The sequence below is a fragment of the Hippoglossus hippoglossus genome, chromosome 17 (assembly GCF_009819705.1).
Source record: "Hippoglossus hippoglossus isolate fHipHip1 chromosome 17, fHipHip1.pri, whole genome shotgun sequence".
NCBI classification, from domain to species: Eukaryota; Metazoa; Chordata; class Actinopteri; order Pleuronectiformes; family Pleuronectidae; genus Hippoglossus; species Hippoglossus hippoglossus.
In genome coordinates this window covers 9135724-9158670 of record NC_047167.1, presented here as the reverse complement: position 1 = coordinate 9158670, position 22947 = coordinate 9135724, and the positions used below count along the sequence as shown (strand labels likewise).

The 22947-nt window shown below is 43.3% G+C and overlaps 3 protein-coding genes across 3 annotated transcripts; 1 reads left to right on the top strand and 2 right to left on the bottom strand.

Annotated features, from left to right (window-relative positions):
* Positions 1–4259: 4259 nt before the first annotated feature.
* LOC117778045 (transcription initiation factor IIB-like) lies at positions 4260–19011 on the bottom strand. The gene is made up of 7 exons (XM_034613253.1): positions 18932–19011; positions 8484–8596; positions 7250–7383; positions 6664–6813; positions 5558–5687; positions 4793–5074; positions 4260–4447 (listed from the first exon to the last, which is right to left on the bottom strand). Exons 1-7 carry the CDS (start codon positions 18955–18957, stop codon positions 4314–4316), a joined length of 969 nt encoding a protein of 322 aa, XP_034469144.1. The 5' UTR covers positions 18958–19011; the 3' UTR covers positions 4260–4313.
* Positions 12441–18330, bottom strand: cmpk (cytidylate kinase). The gene is made up of 6 exons (XM_034613254.1): positions 18022–18330; positions 16649–16795; positions 15332–15484; positions 15134–15210; positions 14714–14810; positions 12441–13177 (listed from the first exon to the last, which is right to left on the bottom strand). The coding sequence occupies exons 1-6, from the start codon at positions 18319–18321 to the stop codon at positions 13136–13138; spliced, it is 816 nt and encodes a 271-aa protein (XP_034469145.1). The 5' UTR covers positions 18322–18330; the 3' UTR covers positions 12441–13135.
* On the top strand, positions 18427–21201 carry fam78ba (family with sequence similarity 78 member Ba). The gene is made up of 3 exons (XM_034613255.1): positions 18427–19746; positions 19904–20183; positions 20932–21201. Exons 1-3 carry the CDS (start codon positions 19415–19417, stop codon positions 21172–21174), a joined length of 855 nt encoding a protein of 284 aa, XP_034469146.1. The 5' UTR covers positions 18427–19414; the 3' UTR covers positions 21175–21201.
* The last annotated feature ends 1746 nt before the right edge of the window (positions 21202–22947 follow it).

The following is a 22947-nucleotide window of genomic DNA, read 5'->3' as shown; positions in this document are numbered from 1 at the left end:
AATGCTGTGATTCATATATTTTCATACTTTTCAAATATTTCTACTTTAAATGTTGACCTGTTGAAATTGTTTGTTCAAACCCCAATGTCCAGCACCTGCTAAATTCTTATTTATAGTCTATTTTTCTCTTTTCTGTACTTAATTACATTTTGGTGCTGCAATGATCCAACGTTGCCACAGGATCATTAAAGTTTGGTTGTATTTCATCTAACCCTATGTATTATAGTGCACCTATACGTAACAGTGTATTCATAGTGCCTTACATTCACACTTTTCTATTGTCAGACTAGCTATTCAAGCATTTTCAGTTTGGTAATACGAAAGATATAAGCTGCTTTTGTGATGTTGCATTTGGTACTTTGCCCTGTCATTGTTTGTATGCATGTCAGGTACTAATGTTATGAAATCTGACAATCTGTTGTGTATCGTTCATAAGGTGCAGATACACTCAAGCTAAAACGCTCAGGAATATTAGTTATATGTAAGCAAATGTCTTTGCAACTGCAATTTACATACGTGTGTGTGTGTGTGTGTGTATATATATATATATGTGTGTATATATATATATATATATATATACATATTAAAAAAATGAAAATAAAATGTTTATTATGTTGCACTGTTTTCAACAGCATTGTTCATTGTTTATAACAGAACCTTTAAGTATTTGTATATATTCACAGGCTGAACCCTCTCTCTGACTCCCCCTGCTGTTCATTCTTATGGAAAATCATTTCTGGTCTAACACACACACTAAACCAAAATAGTAATAACCATTACATGATTACTCCCATAGACTACTATTCATTCTTATTAAACAATAACCATTATTACCATGTTACCATGTCTCCATCATCATGGTCCATAAGGGCAGTGAAGAGGGCGAAGAGAGTTAGTGTGTGTGTGTGTGTGTTTATTGGGTGTATGTGTGAAATGCATGAGTATGTCAAAAAATGAATAAATTAATGAAATGTAAGAGTTCGTGTGTGATGGCAGAAAAGTGTGTGACAGTCTGACAGACAAAAGGAGGGGATGAGTGAAGTTGGTTGATAAAGTGAATGGATCCCAGATTACATTGAAGTCATCAGTCTGTATTTTAATGGAGGCAGATCATATTTCCATTGATATGTAATTAATTAGTAGATTTGAATAGATGAGTGTGGTATTGATGGCCTTCCCTGATTTCCAGTTCATCAAGATAGCTTTCTTAGCGATGACAAGGAGAGCATGCACGTGCAGATCTGATAGTCTCTCAGATGAGTTTTCCTTCCTGCGGAGACATTTAATCGATTAACCCTTGTGTTGTTCCTGGGTCGGATTGACCCAGAGTGTGTGTGTGTGTGTGTGTGTGTGTGTGTGTGTGTGCGTGCGTGAGTGCGTGCGTGTGATCATACTCAAGCCCTGGACGGTCAGGGTTAGGGTTAGGGTGACCCAAGGATTGTCATTATCCAATTCTCCTGGGGTAATTGAGACCAATGGATTGTCATTCTCGATTGTCATGGGAGGGGTCATTTAGACCCACACCTGATTCCAATTGAAATCAAGGGGGGTACATTAGACCCAAGGGGACATAGCATGCAAATTCCACTTTGTTAGTGCTTCTACACGTTAATGTGGGTATCTGGCATGTCTACCAACCCAAAAACTCTGGAAAAAAACACTCGCGCGTTTTGTTATGGTTCCTCTAAGTCAGAAACGTCATGCTTGAGTGACTCGATTGAGCTTCCTGGGTTTTGTGTCGTAACAAGGCATTGGAAGTCTCCCTACATGGTCTTGGCCCACCCCCCACCTCATCCCCCCCCATCCCCCCACACTCGTTACGCCGGGTTTACACCGGACTCAGCGAGGCTGCGAGGCAGCGCAGCGCCGTTCCCAAGCACGCAGCCGCCTGGCTGTTCACACGGGACGAGCATTTCTCCGCTGGTCAGCCCGCGATTCACTCACATGTGGCATTTGTCTGGATCGTTGGGACTGGGAGGCTGCAGCAGTTGCTCGGGCGCGACCTCTCGCTCTCCCATGCGTGAGCTGGAATTTGTGTCAACGCCACACAGCCAGCAGTGTGGAAGACTTCCGCAGTGTTCAGTACTACTGTAACACTGGCACAAACACACAGAGCCCCCCCACTCGTTACGCCGGGTTACACCAGACTCAAGCGCGCAGCCGCCTGGCTGTTCACACGGGACGAGCATTTCTCCGCTGGTCAGCCCCATAGACTGTATATATAAGGTCAGCCCGCGATTCTGCTTTCTCCGCTTGTTGTTGTACCCGTTGAATGTCGGGGTTCGGGGGTAAATGATGGTCTTCATGGCCCCCCCCGACGGTGACGAAGACTACGACCCAGTGGGTGATGCTTCTGCAGATTCTTCATCCTTGGAAGAAGAAGAAGAAGGAGGACAAGACCACGGCGACACCACCACCACCACCACCGGACTCGTGGAAAGAGAGACCTTCCCGTCAAGAAACAGGGAAATAACATGGTCCTCGAGGGCGTACGGCCGAGAGGAGGGCCACTGCTCCTCCTGCTCAAAGCTGGGTCCCCTGGGGCCCCACGATCCACGCGACATCCCGCACCGGTGACCTAGCCTCGACGTTCCGCCTGTTCATCACACCGACGGTAGAGAACATCATCCTGAAGATGACGAATCGGGAGGGTCGTCGAAAATACGGTGATGAATGGAAAGGGATGGACGAGACCGACCTGCGCGCCTACGTAGGGTTAGTTATGTTATGTTATGTTATGTTATGTTATGTTATGTTATGTAGACAGCGGCTGCTAGTCCTCATCCTCGTCCTCATCTCATCTCCTCTCCTCCTGTTTTTCTCCCTAGGCCGGTGTCCGTTCCGTCAGTACATGCCCAGCAAGCCGGCGAAATACGGGATCAAGTCGTGGGTGGCCTGCGATGCGAAATCAAGCTACGCTTGGAAGATGGAAGTGTACACCGGAAAGCCGAGCGGCGGACGCCCAGAACGGAACCAGGGGTTGTGGGTAGTGCTCGATGTAACGGAGGGACTGCACGGTCGTAACGTCACATGTGACAATTACTTCACCTCCTACGAACTCGCGCGGCAGCTCCTGGAGAGGAAGCTCACCGTGGTCGGCACGGTTCGGGCTGCTCGCGGTCAAGGGAAGAGAGGTGTTCTCATCCAAGTTCGCATTCACGCCCACTGCCACTCTTGTGTCCTACATCCCAAAGAAAAACAGGAATGTGGTGCTCCTGAGCACACGGCACCCCGAGGCCGACATCAGCGACCGCGAGGACGGGAAACCGGTCATCGTCCTGGACTACAACCGCAACAAAGGTGGCGTGGACAACCTAGACAAGGTGATCGGAACGTACAGCTGCAGGAGGATGACCGCACGCTGGCCCCTGGTCGTCTTTCACAACATTCTCGACGTCTCTTCCTACAACGCCTTCGTGATATGGAGAGAGATCAACCCAGACTGGATGCCGGGCAAGCGGAACAAGCGGAGGGTGTTCCTAGAGCAGCTGGGAAAGGCTCTCGTGACTCCGTTCATCGCACAAAGGGAGCGCATCCCCCGCACGGACGCGTCCGCCGCGGTTGTGAAGGCTGTAAAATCCGCCGCACAGAGAGCTGTTGACTACGACGCTCAACCCGAGTGTCCGGCCTCCTCCATAGTCCTAGCAGCAGCCCCGCTCAGGGCGAGTAAGAGGAAGAGGTGTCAGATATGCCCCAGGAAAAAGGACTGTAAAACTCACACCGTGTGCCGCGGGTGTAACAAATACATCTGCAAGGGCTGCTCACTTGTCTATTGCCCTACGTGTGCGTCCTAATATGGGGTGGGCTATGAGAGGGGGCCAACAGCCGGGGGAAGCAGGGACAACACAAGGGTTAAGTGAAAGATTTTATCTAAACACATTATTTTAAATGTTATTTAAACCATGAGCGGATTACCATGCTTTACTGAAAATATTTTTTTAATAATTTTTTTTATTACTTAGAACAATTCAAACTAACAAACTAACTTTTTTACTAATTAACATTTTTTATGTGTACAGTATGAAACCAGCCTAAAATTTGCACGCATCAAGTTACACATTCCCACTTGGACATATATACATAGTAAAGTATATACACACAAATGAAATACTGTAAGTGCAGTCTGCAAGCTAGTTTCTTTCAGCACTGGAATGTGTCCGTTTTATTCCTGTGAGAGCGCCTCGATAAAGGGCCTGAAGTCTTTAGAAGAGACAGAGAGAAATCGCCCAAATTTAACACAAATAGGGTTTATTTTTTTAAAAGCATGGAAAAAAAACAGTGTAGGCAGCGTCTTCACAGCTGGGGCAGAGTCTTCACAGCTGGGGCAGCTTGTCCACGGGCGTGTCGAATTTGAAGTCTGCAGGGAAAAGTTCCGCAGCTCGCGGGTAGATGAGTCGGTACGACTGTCTGATTGTGGCGTGTGCGACCCCGGCGATATCTCTGATTTCTGTGGAAGGTTCAGAGACAAAGCTGAAATGTTTGAACAGCAGGAAATCTACTGACATCTAATGCATTTCCAACGATAAATAAGTGGAGAAGCATCATTTAGAGCTAGGGTCTGGATCTTCTTATAACCTCACACAGTTACCAATGCACACAACTGTTCTTTCCTGTTTACAAATTGATTAACAATAACATGTACTTACATATACTTTACAGTGTTTCCTGAACCTGTTCACCCTTTATTTGGACCATTCCCACTTTCAGGCTGGGACCAACCTGTTTTTTTTTATTTATGAATTGTACAGATATGTCTGTTCCACCTCTAGTCTAAACTCAGATCATCAATCACCTTTCTGGGTCTTCTTCTCTGCGGAGGCCTGGGAGGCCATGTAAATAGCTGCCGCGGCCACAGAGATCGGGCTCCTGCCGGGCACCAGGTCCAGCTCCACGGCCTCCCTGGCGATCTGGGTGGCCGCCATCTGCACATGCTTGGGCAGCCCGAGGTTTGAGCAGAAGCGGGACATGAAGTCTCCCGCGGTGATTAGGTCCACGCTGGTCTCCAGCGCCTTCAGGATCAGCTTGAAGCATCTACCGATCTCCTTCTTGGAGATTCTAGAGACGGCGCAGATCTCTGTAGAGGAAACGAGGAGATCGGGGGAAGACATTCATTTGGACTGAGAAAGAAAAGTGTGGCTTTGTCCTCCTGTTACTTCCACGGCAAGATGAGAGAAGAGAAGATCATATCATACATCCTTTACTTTTATTTAATTTCTTTTTTCAAACCGTACAGTCATAGTCATATTTAGTCATAGGAGTAAATTCCTTCCTTATTTCTTTATTAACAACATTTTCTCTTAATTAAGGAGAAATACGTATTTAGAATTTTAAATTAACATAAGTAAATGCAAAATCAAGATGATGGTTTCCCGCCACTAAATCTGAATTTAAAGTCAGATGCTAATTCTCAAGCATCTTTTAGAATTGTGGAGACCTGTTTGCATACATGAAGAAGAAGCAGAATTTCTTCTAGTGTTGAGAAATGTCATTCTTCAAGAGCAGCTGTGACTTTAACAATCTAACCGATGTTACAAGAAATCGAAACGATGATTCTGACCTTTAAAAGTTCTCGCTACGCCATCTTGTCTGCAGGCGATGTAGAGACAGGCCGAAGCAATGGTATCATTGGCTCGTCCCTTCAGACTCTTCTGTTCATACACTTGCTTGAATAAGTTGTTGGTTCTGTCCTGCAGAGCAAGAAGATTATTAACAGCAAACTCATTACTAGCAATTATTGGCAAAAGCCGTAACGACAATCTTCTTGTATTCAATTGTGTTTTCTTATGAAACCCAAAATAAGAATTTCAATCGAGCAAAAACAGTCACGATATCACAACATGCGTCTCTACACATATCCACTTGTCTTTTTTATTTCAATTTAAAATCAAAATATCCTTCACATCATTAATGTATATTTTTTTACATTATATATATTTAAAACAATATATATATGTAAACCCGGAGACTTACACCCCAGAACACACACATATTATCAGAATGAACCCTTCATGAGACACGAACCCCAGATTACACTGTTTTTGTCGCTTCCAGCCAAGACTCCAGTCTGCAGTGCGTGTCTATACACTTATACATTCATACACAGAATTACATAATAACCACGAGTTTGTGTTTCGTTTCTCTTTTTCGCCATGTTTTTTCCATGTGGCTTTCGTTTCTCTCTCTAGCTGCTTTCTAAGACATACAATTAAGTTGGGGGATTCCCCAGGGGATACCCCGATGGAAAATGAAAACCAATAGATCCCGGTAAAACATCAGTGTCATACACGTAGAAGACACAGACTTAAATGTCAAGAGAGTTTGAGGTTAGTGTGTGTGTGTGTGTGTGTGTGTGTGTGTGTGTGTGTGCTGTATAGAAAATCACGTGATCTCTGCAGTAGAACTTATTCCTGCACCCGGATTCTCCACCTCTCACCTGAATAAGGCCGAGGATTTGTTGCTGTTGTGAACGCGTCTATGCAGAGAACCCCCCACTGTGTTGTGCACGTGTAAACTCCATAGCCAATTCTCCTGATTTTACCCGCAGGTCATAAAACAGCTTCTCTATGATTCAGCTGACCTTGAACATGCCTGTCGCTAACAGAGACGTGTGTTGTGGTATCGTCTGAACCAAACCAGGTAGAGAGAACAGTGACATGAACTTACTATGATGTTTCTTGGAAGGTTGATGCGATCTGCCATGGTGCTGATCTCTTTAAAGGCGTTGAGCATGGCCCGGTCGGAGCTGCTCGTGGTTCGCCGGTTCTGGTACGTTACTGACTTTCCAAACTCACCAAAACTAGCTGCACCAGTTCCCTGTGGTGGAAACAAAGAAAGTTTATTCTTTCAAATTATTGCAACTGTATTTCAAGAGAAGCCATCATAACTCTGAAGTTGTGTTTTACTGGTCGTTCAATAATCGCCTTTTACTGGGTTTACCTGCATAAACACGCTGTGTATAGAAAAGTTATTACATGCATATAATCCAGAAAAACAAGGGATCTGACAGTCATTCTGAAGGAAAATGGAAAAATTCCTTTAATTTTTACTTTTTCTTTTATATTTCTATACATGGCTTTGGAATTTCAGTCAGTCAAGAAAACTCCGCCACAACCTCTAATCTTAACAAAAATATTCACAGCAAGGAGACTGGAGCCCTGTAATTAAAATCACTGGAAGTTTTCTCACATCCTTCCAATGATTAAACTTGCAAACACAAAGACAATGGAGCAACTGTAACTGTAACTCTCACCTTGCTGATCTTGGTGGTTAGGTCTTCTCCATTGAGCAGTGGGTTCTGGGCGTCTCCCACTCTGGAGGGGTCTTTAAGGGCTTTGTCATTAGAAAACATTCGCCACTCTGAGCCCACATCAATTACACGGTCCCCTGAGGAGGAACAACTTGGTCAGATGAAATAAAAGAACAAGAATAAGATCATAAGATCATAAGATCATAAGAGTATAGAATTCTGAACTTTAAGGAGGCCCAAGTTAAATGTTTTACATGTCAATTCTAAGCAGCTTTGATTTGCTGGATGATTATAATGAAAGTGTATTTACAAGTTTATTTCAATGTAGATTATGTGTGCCATTCTTATTCTGTAATAATATCCAGAAACATCTTCACTCTGGATTAACACGTTTTCCGTTTGCAAACACTATCCTGAATCTTTAATACATCAGTACTTGACTTTGGGTTAAACACAAAACGTCAGTCTTGTTTGTCTCCTTTCAGTCTTTTGTATCGATGGCTACGGTGTTGATCAGAAACTGATACTTTTTTTTCCTTGATAAAAACAAGGGATGAGGTTTCAACTTCACAGATGGAACAAGGTAACTGATGAAAAGAACAGATTGTGTTCAAGTTCCACAAAACACCGGCACAGACAGTCTGTGCACATAAAAACCACATTCACTCTGTTCTTTAGTTTGGCTCAATTATATCCCTGTGGAATAATAAAGCAGAAGATTGTGCAATACTCAGCACAATTCCCTTCTGTGAATACGTGAGCAGTGGTCCGAGGTCTCAAGTTCATGCCTTGATGGTAAATGGCATATTTATTGATTCAAATTCATAGCTTTTGTTGGATCTCAGTGTTTTTCTGGTCTTAAATGTAGAAAAGTGTTTCTTCATATTATGTTTTAAAATATTCTCACCTCTAGTTTAAGTGACACATTACATCATCAGATCACTTATATTGCAAATCACCTTTTACTCTACATGTGACAGAAGATTAGACAAAATGTCAATAATGATGTGTGTTGATTATCCAAAGTAATGTTAATGTTCTCTCTTAGAGAAGACACTACTGTTGAGTTTTCTCTGCTTTGAAATTAAACAAATATGTAGAGGAAGACTGACTTGTCTTGATTTGTCTATGACAGACAGGAAGTAGTTGAGTACAGGAAATCAAAACGGAAAGGAAGGAGGTGTTACGCTGAGCGCTCTCTGATTCAAATACAAACGTGCATGAGGTCAACACTGACCTACTACAAGGCCGCATTCGGGGCATATCATGTCCCCTGCTCTGTAGTCCTCCACCAGGATGGCATCAGGGTGGTTAGGACACTGAACTCTGAGAAGGGCCAGAGCGTCTCCGCTGGAGGAGGAACACAAACAAAAATCTCTCAATGTCAGAAAAATACAAGAAATAGTGGAAAATGAAAGGATGTGGTAGAAAAAGATTACTGATAAGAGAAAGATTACTGATAAGAGAAAAACTAAAGTAAAACCACCATGGTAGTTTTGATTAACCACAAGAGGGTAAATTCAAAGTGTTGAAATGTCCAGATGTGTTTCACTTTCCTTTCCCCTTTTTCTTACTGATGACAAATGTGTGAATATACGTCACCAACCACCCTTTAATAAAACCACTGCTTTATAACATAATCAAACATATAAACATATATTTACAACTGTCTAATTCGACTCCTTGGACATACAGCTTTTTACATATATTTCAATAGCTTCTTTTTCATGCTTTATCCTTCACTTTATTGTCAACATTTTTGTGTGTTACCTAATTAAGCATTTATAGGCTTGATCCACACCCAATTTCATTGTTCCTGTACAGTGACAAGAAAGATATCTTGAATAATGAGTCTATTGGAACAGCTCATGGTCTGAAGCTGGAATGAGAATCCAGATTTATCACCCTGTCAGAGGGCAAGAACCGCTGTTTGTGACTTATTCCCTGAGATATATATGTAGTTTATGAATGTTTATCAGCGTTTTACTGTTGTGAGCACCAAGAATAATTGATCTGTATTTCTCCACTTGTATTCTGAAACATGCTCGTTTCTATGGCTGATTTCTTACGATGTATTGGTTTTCATCTGAAAATAAGTTTTTAGGGGTTTAGTTAAACTAGTCAGCACATAATGTAGATGCGCACTTGGGCTACCCACATTAGGTTTCCCGAAAGATCAAGGAGAACAAGGTAAAGATGTACTTTTTTTCTCTTAAGTATTGTGTCCTCATATTGCTTAGTTATTGTGTTTTTTGAACTGTATTTAAATATAACGTGATATTACTGTTGGATACATGTAGGCTATATTACGCTATATTACAGGTTCTGCTGTCAAAAAACTTTTGAGGACATCATTATTACTTTGTACTGTAACAATGTGCAACAAGTGACAAGTGGACACTTCACTGCATTACCATCTGTAGATTCCGGTATTTCCCTATATATATTGATGTAGCCTATTGTGCATATCTTTATCTGATTCAATATCTGGTCTTTTTCTGCAGATATGCAAATCAGATAGTTGTTTGAATGTATTGTTAGTTTCCATTTATCTGCAAAATTTGTAGAAAATGTCTTTCCTTCACTTGTCTTTAGTCTAGCAGCTTTACGTAGAGACAATTTCAAGGTGTGTTAGCCTAGAGTGCTTTATATTACAAATACTTCAACTGTCAGTTTTACTTTCCGATCCACAGAACAGTCTCAGGGAAAATCATGTCAAGACTGCCAAGGTGATGTAACCAGTTTCTGATGCCAACGGGAACGGTGTGTCTTTCTGTGTAATGACCTTTATCCAGGCATCTTTTTTAGATGTTGATAGAGATCTGAGCTGTTAAAATGATGTACAACAATCTGGTACACACGAATGTGGTAGGACAGTGATGTCAATGGAACATGATGCTTAATGATTGAAACTAGAACACTGCTTTCTTTTCAATGAGTCACATAAAAAGACAGAAATTTGCTATGACTTTACTCCTGTCTGAAATGATGTTGGTGAGAAGCTGTAGAATTTAAGGCAAGGATAAACATTTACATTATTCCTTTTGTTTATCACAGTTTAATCAGGCACAGTATCAGTCACATTGTAACTGATACTGGGAATACAGTCTTTGAGATCTTACCTAACCATAGACCTCAACATAATGGATCTGATAGATGTGGAGCTTTTCTTGATTCAGTGAAAACTGCCCCAAACACTTGTGGCAACTGCCTCCAAACAGTGTGGTAACAGAAGCAGCTGCATTTAAACAGTGTGTCATCAAAGGCATCTGCATTTAAACAGTGTGGCATCATTGGCAGCTGCCTCCAAACAGTGTGGCACCGGAAATGCCTCTACGAGCTACCACTGCCACGATTTGGGCTTGCCCTTACTGGATTTCTGGCAGCATCTCACTTAAAAGATCCACCTTTAAACAAACTCCGAACCAGCCTGTGCACTAGCCCGGCACTGGCACAAAATGTATGCAGGCTTGTGTCTCCCTTACCTGTACTGATTCGGCTTGTGAAGTTAGAGTGAAGTTATTGAATAAGTTGGATGTGTGGCGTGATTGTGGCGAGAATACACAGTATTAGAGTGAAGTTATAGAACTTTTCTCCTAAAAAAAAATTCCTGAAAATTATGCAATGAATGTCAAATCATCATGGAGAGCACTCACCACTGTCATAGACTTACTGTTGTAGTCAGATTTTTGAATTGAAACCCTATAAAAAGTGTGAAAGCGATGAAATTACAGCACACTTGTAATAACAGTAACCGTCTATAATACATTTTAAAGCACTTTCTAAATAAAAAGATAGTTCATATTTGAATGATTTTATCAAATAATATTAAAAACTTCCTGTTGTCAGTTGGTGGTGCTATCACTAGATACAGACTAAGAAAAAAAAAAGAGACCTGTGTGAACTGTTGATTTTTTAACAATTGTGTGAGTGAAGGTAATAAAATACATTTTGAAGTGAGTCAAAGATGTTGTACTTCATTCACCTTTTTGTTTTAAAACATTTTTTTACATAAATAATTGTGAGAAGTGCCCTTTATCTCACTTGAGCCACTGCCCCCCAAAATGTCTGTGCAGATCCCTGATGGAGAGTATTCTATTGGATGGGTTATGTACAGTTGACGTTGATTGTCTGAGGGGATGGTGGGATGTGGCAGTCCTAAAGGGAAGAGAGATAATCAGTGACGTCCTGCCAGTATTATTTAGATGGTGTGCAGTACCATGTGGTATTCTGTGCAGTCTAAATCGACATCAGACTTTATATAACCCATTGTGAACATTCTTTCCCCCATGTAATGTGTTCCCTGAATAGTTTTGTCATTTACGTGAGATGATGGGTCATTTAGAAATGATTGTGTCATATTTTGTCTCTGATGGAAAAGATTACGTCATGTCCGATTCCTCCTTCTGTCTGAAGGCTTCAACTAAAGAGAAGGAGAAAGTCTGTGTTACTGGAAGAAAACCTGCCAGCATCACGGAGCAGGTCCAGATAGTAACTGACTCAGAGTTTCCATCAAGTCTCAGTCAACTAACTCGGAGTTTTCGCTAAACTTCCTGCTTTCTGAGACCCAGATAGTTTAGTTGGCCAAACTGTCAGTCTACATATGTGTATAGGGACATGATACAAATTATACAGAAGACAAAAAATGACTTATTCATCAATTATTAAATGACTAAAAGGCATAAAACTATATATAAAGAAATGAATATTAAAACCAAAATGAATGCAATTATAAACATATAAATGTATGCTGAAATAAAAGACTAATTATATTTTACCTGGAAATTATTAAAGATATAAACACTGAATTAAAAATGTAGTATTAGTAGAAATTCCTTTTTTTCTAAACTTATTTCTCAATTAACCACATTTATTAGATTCATCAAAATATTATTTAACATTTGTTTACCTTATTTGCTAAATGTGTTATCTTCTGTAGATTTAAACTCAAAGTGAATGGACAACAACAAAAAATCATGGATCAACTTTCTCAGACTGTCCAGTGACGCCACCTGCTGGTTGATCAGGCTGAAGGCTTATGTGTACGTGGTTTTGTAAAATGTTGTGCAGTTGTTGACTTGATGTTTCCTTATAGCACTATATGTTTATAGTGAATACAGTATATTACAGGGGGAAATGTGTACAAGAAAGAAAGCGCATACTGTATACTTTAACAAAACAAAAGGAGAAAAAGTCACAGTTTTCACTTTTGAGATTTATCATCCCTCCTTCAAGAAGATACAGTACAGATTTGAGAGAATATTTATTTTGACCTGCCTGTTTTCTCTAAATTATGAGCCAGGATTCATGGCTCTGAAGGAGCACATCGAGGTGTCAAATATTATAGAGCCATTTATCACACAGATGGAGAGTCCCTAATAACTCCACATGTCATACAAGCAGTTTGACTGATGTATGCTTTTTATTTGAATGACAGACTATTTACCTCTCTGTAAAGTCTGAAATCGGTCTATGACGTCATGAGCTCAAACAACTATTTGGTCTGAAACAGCATGGCTCCTTCCGATGACATGATTCTGTGAGGTGAAAACACAAATACCATAGAGACCTTCCGTACTGTCAGTGTTCCTCTAAGCTAACGATACATTTTGTTCCTATGCGAAGGCCTCAGACTATGATGAAAGATGAGCTGTGAGCTCCCTGAACATGAATCACAAGTAACTGCTAGGCATGTCAACTTCTCGCTCACACCAATACAAAGTATACACACACTCGCACAGAGTGCAGCAAATATAAAATACATGGAAAACAAAACAAAAAGTAATCAAAGTAAAAAGTCATATGAATGGACATAAACTTGCTATGGTGTACTTGCAGTTGATAAAAAGAAAACCAAAAAGGTAAGTGAATGTTGGCAGTTGGGAAGATTCAATCCTCTTTGTCTAGGATGGCTTTCACATCAGCGAACACCTGCAAGAGAAAAACAAGGGGCAGGTCACAAACATGGAACGATATTTCAGCTTCAATTGTTTTCTCAGTTAGTCTGAGAAGTAAACTTTGTAGCAGCCGAATCTGATACAATTGAAATCATCATCGTTTGGTGTCATCCAAGTGTCCGCAATCGTACTGGAAGTGGCTAAACTAGCGGACGTAGTGTGTCCGAGGGTCCATGAATGCTACTCATAGGAAGATATCAAAAGGACATTTAGGCTTAAATCTTGGTTTAAATGACCTCGTTTCCAGTCGAATGTGGTTGTCGGGGCTTGCAGACACTTGGGTGACACCACAGGAGCAGTACGGAGGCATTTTATCTTTTTTCTGTTGTTTTATTACATCTGAAGAAGGACTCACCATTGACTTCAATTGTATTGGATTCTGCTGCAACAAAGTTTACCCCTGAGACTCCAGAAGTGTTTTGTGGAATCAAACACTTCACCCACCCCTTCATCAGCATAGTAGTGAGTAGATGATGAGTGCATTTTCATTTGTCAGTGAAATATCCTATCTAAGTATCTTATCTGTAAAGATGCTAAAGATTGTTTCTTTTTTGATAAATTGAATAATTGTTACTCACAATTATGTCTCTCACAATTTCCCAGAGCTCATGGTCATGTTTAAGCAATAGTCAAAGACACAAATGTTTGCAACTACAGGCACTTTTCCATTTTATTTGTAATAAATGTAAATGGAATTTGTTTAAATGCTCCGCCCATAGACACAAAATATTATTTCTCTGATTTGTTTTTTTTCCCTCATTACAAAAGGTTCTTAAAATAATTCTACTCATTTGTCGCTTTTTAACTCGTGGACACAAAATGTTTCTTACTTCACTTTTATGTCCTGTCTCAGTGTATGTTACCATCACACTGGTGTAAGATATACACAGGACCATGACTGGGTTCCAGTTGTAATGTCACGAAATGTGGACAACTTCAATTCACATTCAAACTGAGCACAGAATAACAGACTTCTCGTGTCTCATATGATGAGGTTTAAAAGTCGAAGACAACTTTCCACCACTTCCAGGATTTAATCCTTGTGCCTGAAGTGACGTGTACTGTATGTTGATTATTATCTGTCAGATCATGAAGTCAGAAAATAATCATTTTGAGGTGAAATTGGACATTAGCTGGAGTCTTTTTCCAGTGAGAATCTACTTTATTTCCAGAGATAGGTTTTTCAGTTGGAGTAAGAGCCTCTAGTGGCCACCGGATGAACTATCTTTCCACTTAGGCTGCATCATGCTGCTAGAGCAGTTTTCTCTTCTGTCACATTTCTCTACTCCTGTTCGCTTTTAAAATCAGACTTCCAAAATTTTGTTCCCTCAGAAATGTTAAAGTTTAAGGAGAGGCATGTTTAAGTTTTGTTGCCCTGACTGACAGATTTATCCTGCAAATACACTCAGCTGTAGTGGAAGTCATTTGCTTATTTCCCTCCTTTCATCCACGTCTTTTCAGGAATCCAATGTTGCGGTTCATAGATGCTACAGCCACATTATTTACTCACCTCATCCACGGAACGAGAGGCGTCTACTTTGTGCACCTTGCCTTGTTTCTCATACAGTTCAATGATTGGTCGTGTGGACTGTAGGTAGGTTTGGATTCTGCATCAAAGAAAAATGTTCCTGGTTATTGGGGTCAGATGACACAGGGGACTTTAAGGAGACACAAATTAGGTCAAAAACACACGTGCAGGTAGCGACAGTCAGTTAAGTGGGTCGGAGAAATCCATACTGATCAGATATGCTTGTTGTATTTGATACAGACAAAAATAAATGAGTACATGAGATTGATTCTTGAAAGTAGCAGGAAATTAGTCGTTAAAACCAAAGTATTTATACTCATGTAGGTATTTGTAACTTAAATCTGGGATTCAACAGTGATCAAGTCTTCAGTCATGTGCTTTGCTTGTGTCTCAGGACTGCACCTTTTCTCCAGACTTTCTCTGTTGTCATCTGTGCGTCCACTGTTCTTCCCTCTTTCTAGACATCTGTTGATGCAGACCTGTGCACAAACCAGATCATGTCCTCAGTGTAAATTGGCTCCTAGGGATATCAGCTCAACACTTTGTATGCAACTGAAAACAGATGGAGGCGTTTCAGCTTTCCAGTTTTCCACGACCTACCTCGTTACCGCAGTCGAAGAAAAGCACAAATTTGACGTCTGCTTTGCCATCCATGACAGTGTTCCACCCCTGGAGGTTGTCCTCATTGCGGGGGAAACCATCGATGAGGAATCGGAACTTTTTCGAATCTTTCTGCATAGTCTCTTCCATCGCCTTAACAAACAGGGACAAAACGAATTTTAGTCCTAATGTAAAATTCAACCTAGTGTGTGTTGGACAATTTTGCACTAGAAACGGACAGTATCACGGTGCTGACAAATTTTACTAAAACTATGGTTGCGAGCAGCATTGTGCGGGCCCGAGCACTTGCGAACTCGGGACCTGATGTGGCCGCGGGAGAGAGCGGTCGGGGACCGGGTGAGAACGGCTCTGCGTTGCGTGTGTTCTGCGCACCGCGGGAAGGATAAACACTTCACTTCCTGTGTCCATCACGCAACGGCAAACCACGCCCACTAATCACGCATTACGGTCCACACGGTGACAATTTTTTGTAAATCTAATTTAAGTTGTAAAACGAGGCTTACTTCCTGTTGCCAGTTGGTGGTGCTATCACTAGATACAGGCTAAGATATGTTCAGGTCAAAAACACTATTGTTTCTCTTCAAATCGTATAAATCTTTCACCTTTGCAACATTTAAGACATAAAAGGAATCTATGACCACTGACATTATTTAGATACAACAACCAGGTGTTTTGATGGCGTGTAATCAAACTTTGAAGCCACGCCACGGTCACATCGTGTGACGAAAACTCAAAAATCGATGTAGTTTTAATCTCCATGTTGTTGAGATGACCCTCATCGAATTTGATCTGATGAAAGCTCTAGGAGGAGTTCGTTAAATACACGTGTAAAATGGCCACTAAATCCAAAATTGCCAACTTCCTGTTGCTGTTTTCATGATGCTCCTTGATACTTTTTTGTGCGTCTGGTCATGATACACGTGTTTACCGAATTTCGTGAAGATTGGTGAAAGGGAAGTAAGGGGGCTGCATTTGGGGGGGGGGGGGGGGGCTGTTGAGCCATTTTGCCACGCCCATTTCAAAGTAGTCCAGAATACATACATTTTCACCACTTTTGAATTTTCTGCAAACTTTGGTGATTTTTCGAGTGTGTTAAAGTCCTCTAAAAGGCAATTCATTTGCCTGAAAAATTATAATAATCATAGTCGGGGCTCAGGCCTTAATTAAAAGCTTTTTCAATCAAAGTGGAGTTGCATTTGGTTCTGAGTAAATAGTTGGGCCCCCAGTGGTCTGGTCTGGATTTATCTTGAGTTAAACAAACACAAACTGGATCTGCAGCCAGTATCTGATGCATACCTTCCTGAGTAAATTGATGGTGATCTCCACAGGGACGATTTTACCGTCCTTGATGTAGTTGGCAATGAGCTGTCCAAACTCTGAGCCCTCTCTGGCTCGCTCTGCTCTCAGCAAGTCCCCAGCTGACAAATGAGTGTAGCTGTAGTTCTAAGAGACAATTTTCACATGTTAAAAGTTGATCGCATGTGAAACAAAAGCACATTGACATTATTCATCAAGTGAAAGTAACAGTCATGCTTTTTTTATTCATGTTTGCACAATGTCCATTTCTATTAAGACTAAAACTCCACAGGGAAGAGGAAAGCTTTTTACAGACAGGCTAAATCCTTCCCATTTACAAGCCAGGAAAAGTCCCTCCTTGTGTACAGAATGAAAAGAGCCTGTACCGGAAGCACAGCAGCCAACACCCTTGGACCTACGTGGATCTACGTGCACTGGTAGTCTCTTATAGGAGCTATGACTCACACATACACATACACACACACTTTCAGACAAATATCAGAGCAGGATTCTTACGTGTAACCTTTTTGGATGGCTTAATACAAATATTCTCTCTAAAACATGCTGCTTCTTTAGTATGGTGTGTGATACAGTGGAACAAATGAATGAATGTGAGCAAATTACATCATATTTATACGGTAACACACTGTACACGGACACTTTTTAAACTCTGATCTTGACTTATGTCTCATCATCGGTGAAAACACAGGAGAATAGTGATCAGATCACAATCGCTGATGCTGTGGGTGCACCGCTGCAGAAACTACAACACACACAGCTGAAGTGTTAATCTGAGGTGTATCCTGCTGACGTGTGTTTGGGTTTTTACACCTACAATAAACGTCATATGTAGTGGGGCTGGTGCACTCCACGCTTCCACTGACCATTTTATAATCTCCACAGCGAAGATAAGTCAGTGATAAGGTTACAACGCGAGGCAAATGTCAACAGATCATCTCCTGTTTGCTGTTTGTAGTGGGTGTAGCTAATAGGCACATTTTCATTCAGGCTATTTACACAGTCCCACTGAGCTAACCGGTTTTATTTGTTAGTATTTAATGAATTCAGCTGATAGACATGAACACAGAGAGAGTCTCGATAAGATACATATTTAACATTGCTCTTTTAAAAAAAGGTAACAGCAGCACATAAACTGTCCAGCCTGTGCGGCTAACTAGCTAGCAGGGTAACACTTGTTCATTTTAGAGGACAACCGGAAGTCGGTGAAATTCAGACATTGCCTCGTAAAAGAGCCGCAAAAAACATCAATAACTACCTAGATGTTAACTATATACGACTTCCATCGTGCCTCACTCATGCCTAACAACAACAATCCACTGTTCACGTTGTCCTTTTATCGGCATCTCTCGTACCTCCACGATGTTGGAGCACTGGGTCCCTTTGCCGGCGCCAGGCCCGCCCAGCACGAACACAACCTTCGGCTTCATCACCAGCGACACCAGCGACACCCGGGACAACAAGCTCGGCAGCCTCTGAGACACAGCACCGAACAGACGGCCGATCATACACCAGCGACCACCGGCAGCAGCTGAGGACTCGAACCGGCGGTGCGGGGCTTTGGTAGCGGAGGAGGGGGTGGAGGGAGGGCAGAGACAATAAGGCTGAGCTGACCGGTGAGTGCGTGTCGGGAGGAGGAGGCAGCGGAGCCACATGACACCACTTCCGCTGTTGACTCCGGTGACCAATGGGGATCTCACAGAGGTGTGACGCATCGTGACCACGCCCACACAGGCGCGTTGTGGTTTTTCTTTTTTTTTACGCAGCGGCCGGGTGACGCCCCTCCCCTGCCTCCCTCCAGCATCAGCACCTCCACAGCGAACAGGGCGACCCGCGGCCGGAGGAGGATGCTCTCCGGACTGTGATGCTCACATCTTCCAGGGGGACGACTCACCCGACACACGGCCGGGTGCACGTCAAGGATCGCTGCACGTTTTTGCCGCCTCGCCGCCTCCATTCATCACGCACCATTCATGCTTCCCCAAGAATGGGAGCACACCGCGCGGGCAACATTAACAGCGGCAGCCTTTTGTATCGCCCCTCCGTCTCTGCTGTAAGAGACCGGCCGCAGCGCGTCTGATGCAGCGACTCTGCTGGAGCGTCTCCTCATGTAGGTCAAAGTGATGGAGAGCCCGCTTTTTGTGTTTTGAGGGCGCCGCGCGGATGTCTGGCTGAGACCACACGAGGAGGAGAGCCGAGCAAACAAAAGGCATCCAGCGGCCCCCCCACCATCCCCAACCCCCCCACCCCCCGCCTCTGACGCACCTGGCTGCCCTGTCGCCACCTGACATGACAGCGCGGAGCCGGGAGCAGAGCAGCAGGATCGAGGGGCACCGACGTGCAGCCGGACGCGTGGACTCGACACGGAGCCGTGGAGCCTCCGGACGCCCCGCGGAGGAGCAGCAGCAGCAGCAGCAGCAGCAGCAGCAGCCCCGGGGAGGCCGGATTGCAGTTTCTGGGGACGAGCGCCAAGGGCAGTGCGGCAGTCAGCAGGCAGACCGGGGGGAGGAGGCTGCGGAGATCTGTGATACTTCCCCCCCAGTCCCCCACTGCGCTCCCACTTCCATACCATCACATCCTGACAATATGATGGTGGATGCCTCTATGTTTGATCAATGGTGACTGTGATACCCCTCCCCATCAGTGTCTCTCCCTCCCCCCCCCCCACCTCTCCCAACTATCAGTGATGATGGGTATTTAAAATATTAGATCTGCTCTTCAGGCAAGGGTGGAATCCGGAGGGGACTGATGTGCATACTGGCCAGGTACCATTTGCTCCCTTCTCTGGTTTTGCTCATCCTGCTTGTCGCCTGCACCATGGGCTGTATTCAGAGCATTGCATGCAAGCCCCGCATCAGGCGGGAGAACATTGTGGTGTATGAGGTGTCAGCCTCCATAGACCAGTGTCCCACCATCATTGAGGAGAACTCCCCCATTGTGCTCCGTTACAAGACGCCTTACTTCAGGGCCTCAGCGGGAGTTGTGATGCCACCAGTGCCCCGCAATGAAACCTGGGTGGTGGGCTGGATCCAAGCCTGCACCCAGATGGAGTTCTACAACACCTATGGCGATATTGGGATGTAAGTGTTAAAGAAAACACTGACACACTTTAACTTCTCATATGTTCAGTGTGCATGGGTCTAAAGTGTGTTTGGATGAGCTCACCTCTGTTTGTGAGGGTTTGGGTAACATCTTGTCCACAACTCACCCTCTGTCCCCCTCCATCCACTGCCGCAGGTCCAGTTGGGAGTTACCTGAGCTGCGAGAGGGTCGAGTCAAGGCCATCAGCGACTCAGATGGCGTCAGCTACCCCTGGTACGGCAACACCACCGAGACGGTCACCCTCACCGGCCCCACGTCCAAACCGTCCCGTCTGACCGTCGGCATGAATGACAACTTCTACCCGAGTGTGACCTGGGCAGTCCCCATCAGCAACAGCAACACGCCCATGCTGACCCACATCACGAGGGACCAGAGTTTCATCACCTGGCTGGTAGCCATGAACTCCGTCACCAAGGTGGGACAGACACACATCTAAGAGAAAAATAAGAGAGAAAAAAGTTTGTTTTCACATGCATCAAACCAGTCAAATCATTTCAGAAATCTCAGTGTCACTTATACATTTTGTCCAGTTTGAATGAAGAACTCTGACTGTAGACTACATCAGAAACAGCTTTCACAGCACTCACAGACCGACTGTGATGTGATCAGCTCCTTCTGCACTTTTCCTTTCTGGTGTCACGTAATACGGCCCTGAATTTGTCCCTCAAAACTCAGTCAAGGATAAAATGTGTATCAAAAGGCTTTTAGTGATTTTTGTACTGTCAAGTGTTATATTCTTTTCAGGCTATGCAGGTAAATTGTGTTTTCTTTGTTGATGCTTAATAAGATAGGAACAGGAAAAGAGCACACTGGTCTTTTTTTGTGTTGGATGAGAAAAATTGCATGAGTTCTTCCCTGAGCTTGATATCATCCTTCCACCAAGTTTTGTGGTAATCCGTTTCAGAGTTTTTGCGTAAACTTGTCTACAAACAAACCAACCAACACACAAACCGACAGGGGTGAAAACAACAAAACACTCTTACCCCTGCTGTGTACTTAGACGAGACTGCATCATGCAAACACATATACGCAACACAGGCCATATCTGTGAAGAGTCTCAGTCATCCAGGTCAAGGAGTTCTGCAAGTGTACACATAAACGCAGGAAACACAGGCCATATTAATCCATTCATTTGACCATTTGTTATCGCTCTTCTCCTCCAGGAGCGTATTGTGTTGCAGACGGTGCGGTGGCGGATGCGTGTGGACATAGCTGTAGATCCAGACATGCCTCTGGGCTCCCGGGCCTCACTGATGGGTCGTTCCTTCCAGGAGCAGCCACACATCCTCAACTACCAGGAGCCCATCCCTCCCAACGCGCTGGGGAGGCCCAACGCCAATGACGCCCAAGTGCTAATGTGGAGGCCACGGAGAGGGGCTCCACTTGTAGTAATACCGCCAAAATAAGAGGGTCAAGAAGCTGCACAGACAAAATAAAGTCTAATTGTTCCCTTTTGCTGAAAAATGAGGGTCGTGAAGTTTGATTAAGTCTGTCAAAGAGGAGAGAACTGATGGTTTCAGTGCGCTCAAGATGCCAGCGGATCATTATACCTGAGAGATTTTAGTGGAACATTGAAGCAAGCTGGAGTGGATATTACTGTTTGGATCTGACACAGAATGTTGTCAGGGGAAAATGAGTCGGCAGTGAACTAGTGTCAGGGGCCTGGAGTTGCGCTGGGGCTTGTTTGGCCCCTGGCAAGTTTTGGACTGCTTTGAGAAGACTGTTTTTAGACGTACCGCGGAGGTAATAGTCCACAACCAGAACTGCATCCTGCATCCTTATGTAGATCTTATTGCATGAGAGATTGAGAGACAAAAAAAACCTGTCGTTGAGAAGTTTAAGAATAGCATTTGTTTTTTTACAACTTGGTACGTGAAGACATTTTGATTGAAAAGTCAGCCAAAAAACCCTGCGGCTGGTTAAACCTCGTCCAATCAAGGCCTTCAGAACTCTCCAGAGTTACAGGATGTATTCAGAAAATTTAAGAGACAAAAGTATTATATTATTATATATGGATCTTTTTAGGTTAAGATTTCAGTCATACATCAATCAGATTGTATTAAGAACACCCACCCCAGGTGATCAAATGTGCTGTAGTTGTCACTGGAGTTTTGCTAACACACCAAACTTATGCACAGACATGTTCCAGCCTCTGTAGTGCAGCTGATTCTGTTGTATTCAGGCGGGTGACAAAGCATCAGAGAGATGAGCTGGACCTGTTACCACTTTAAATAAATAATGTCAGCTATGCTCTAAATAAGTGTGGTGTAAATGACTTGGAATAGTGCCATACAGCAGATTTAAAACAGGACGGTGGCGGCTGCCGCGGCCACATCGTATATATGTCACAGCTGGAACGGGGCCGAGCTGAACTCAGACCAAGGGCAGATTTGATGTGGCGATCGGGTCATGTTGCACTACAAAGTTACACCAATCTTCCTACAATCAGGGAAACTAAATGTACTCTTCAAGTTGATAGCTTCCTTGATGTGGAATTAAACATGACTGAATTTATTAATTTGGATAAGTGCCATTTTCTTTTGCTTGCTACGAGGTCGTCTCACAATATCACCCCGCATCGCTGACGTCAATTATTTTTCAGGTTTGTACAGATAATCATTGCATAATCTGTGACACTGTCCGTCCACTGGCTCAGTCCAAGCGTCCACCTGCCACTCCACACACAAATCACATGACCCATCCTCCATCTGTGCCTCTCTCCAGGTTCACGCCTCACCTTCCCATCTGCCTGCTCTTCTCCTCCTCTTCCTGAAATCTGCAACCCTAGAAAGATGACAAAAACTGTATTCTTCTGTCTAAAATCTGTTTTTATCTGTCTGTTACTGCCACGTTAAAATACACAGAGGTTAAAATAGGTGATATTAATTCAGTGGGTCCACATTTATCGCTGCACCGCCGCTCATTCAGCCATCTGTTGCTATAGAGACTGCTTTGGTTTTTCTGAGAGCACTGCAACTGGAAAAAAACTGTTCAAAATATTCATGGGTGTGACTATGTCTGTGTGTACGCATGTGAGCGTGTGCACCCTCCCTTACACACACACACACACACACACACACACACACACACACACACACACACACCACACACACACACACACACACACCACACACACACACACACACACACACACCACACACACACACACACCACACACA

What these genes read in the sequence shown, in the direction of transcription:
- fam78ba (XM_034613255.1), top strand. Translation starts at nt 19,415, where the DNA reads ATGTGCATACTGGCCAGGTACCATTTGCTCCCTTCTCTGGTTTTGCTC. An exon ending in ACCTATGGCGATATTGGGAT is followed by an intron (nt 19,747 to 19,903) that starts GTAAGTGTTAAA and finishes CCACTGCCGCAG; the next exon opens with GTCCAGTTGGGAGTTACCTG. An exon ending in CCATGAACTCCGTCACCAAG is followed by an intron (nt 20,184 to 20,931) that starts GTGGGACAGACA and finishes CTTCTCCTCCAG; the next exon opens with GAGCGTATTGTGTTGCAGAC.
- LOC117778045 (XM_034613253.1), bottom strand. Translation starts at nt 18,957, where the DNA reads ATGTCAGGTGGCGACAGGGCAGCCAG. An exon ending in GGTGGCGACAGGGCAGCCAG is followed by an intron (nt 8,597 to 18,931) that starts GTGCGTCAGAGG and finishes TTCCTCCTCCAG; the next exon opens with CGGAGACGCTCTGGCCCTTC. An exon ending in CGTAGCGAGAACTTTTAAAG is followed by an intron (nt 5,075 to 5,557) that starts GTCAGAATCATC and finishes TTTCCTCTACAG; the next exon opens with AGATCTGCGCCGTCTCTAGA.
- cmpk (XM_034613254.1), bottom strand. Translation starts at nt 18,321, where the DNA reads ATGTGGCTCCGCTGCCTCCTCCTCCCGACACGCACTCACCGGTCAGCT. An exon ending in AGTGCTCCAACATCGTGGAG is followed by an intron (nt 16,796 to 18,021) that starts GTACGAGAGATG and finishes ATTGTCTCTTAG; the next exon opens with AACTACAGCTACACTCATTT. An exon ending in CCATCAATTTACTCAGGAAG is followed by an intron (nt 15,485 to 16,648) that starts GTATGCATCAGA and finishes CTGTTTGTTAAG; the next exon opens with GCGATGGAAGAGACTATGCA.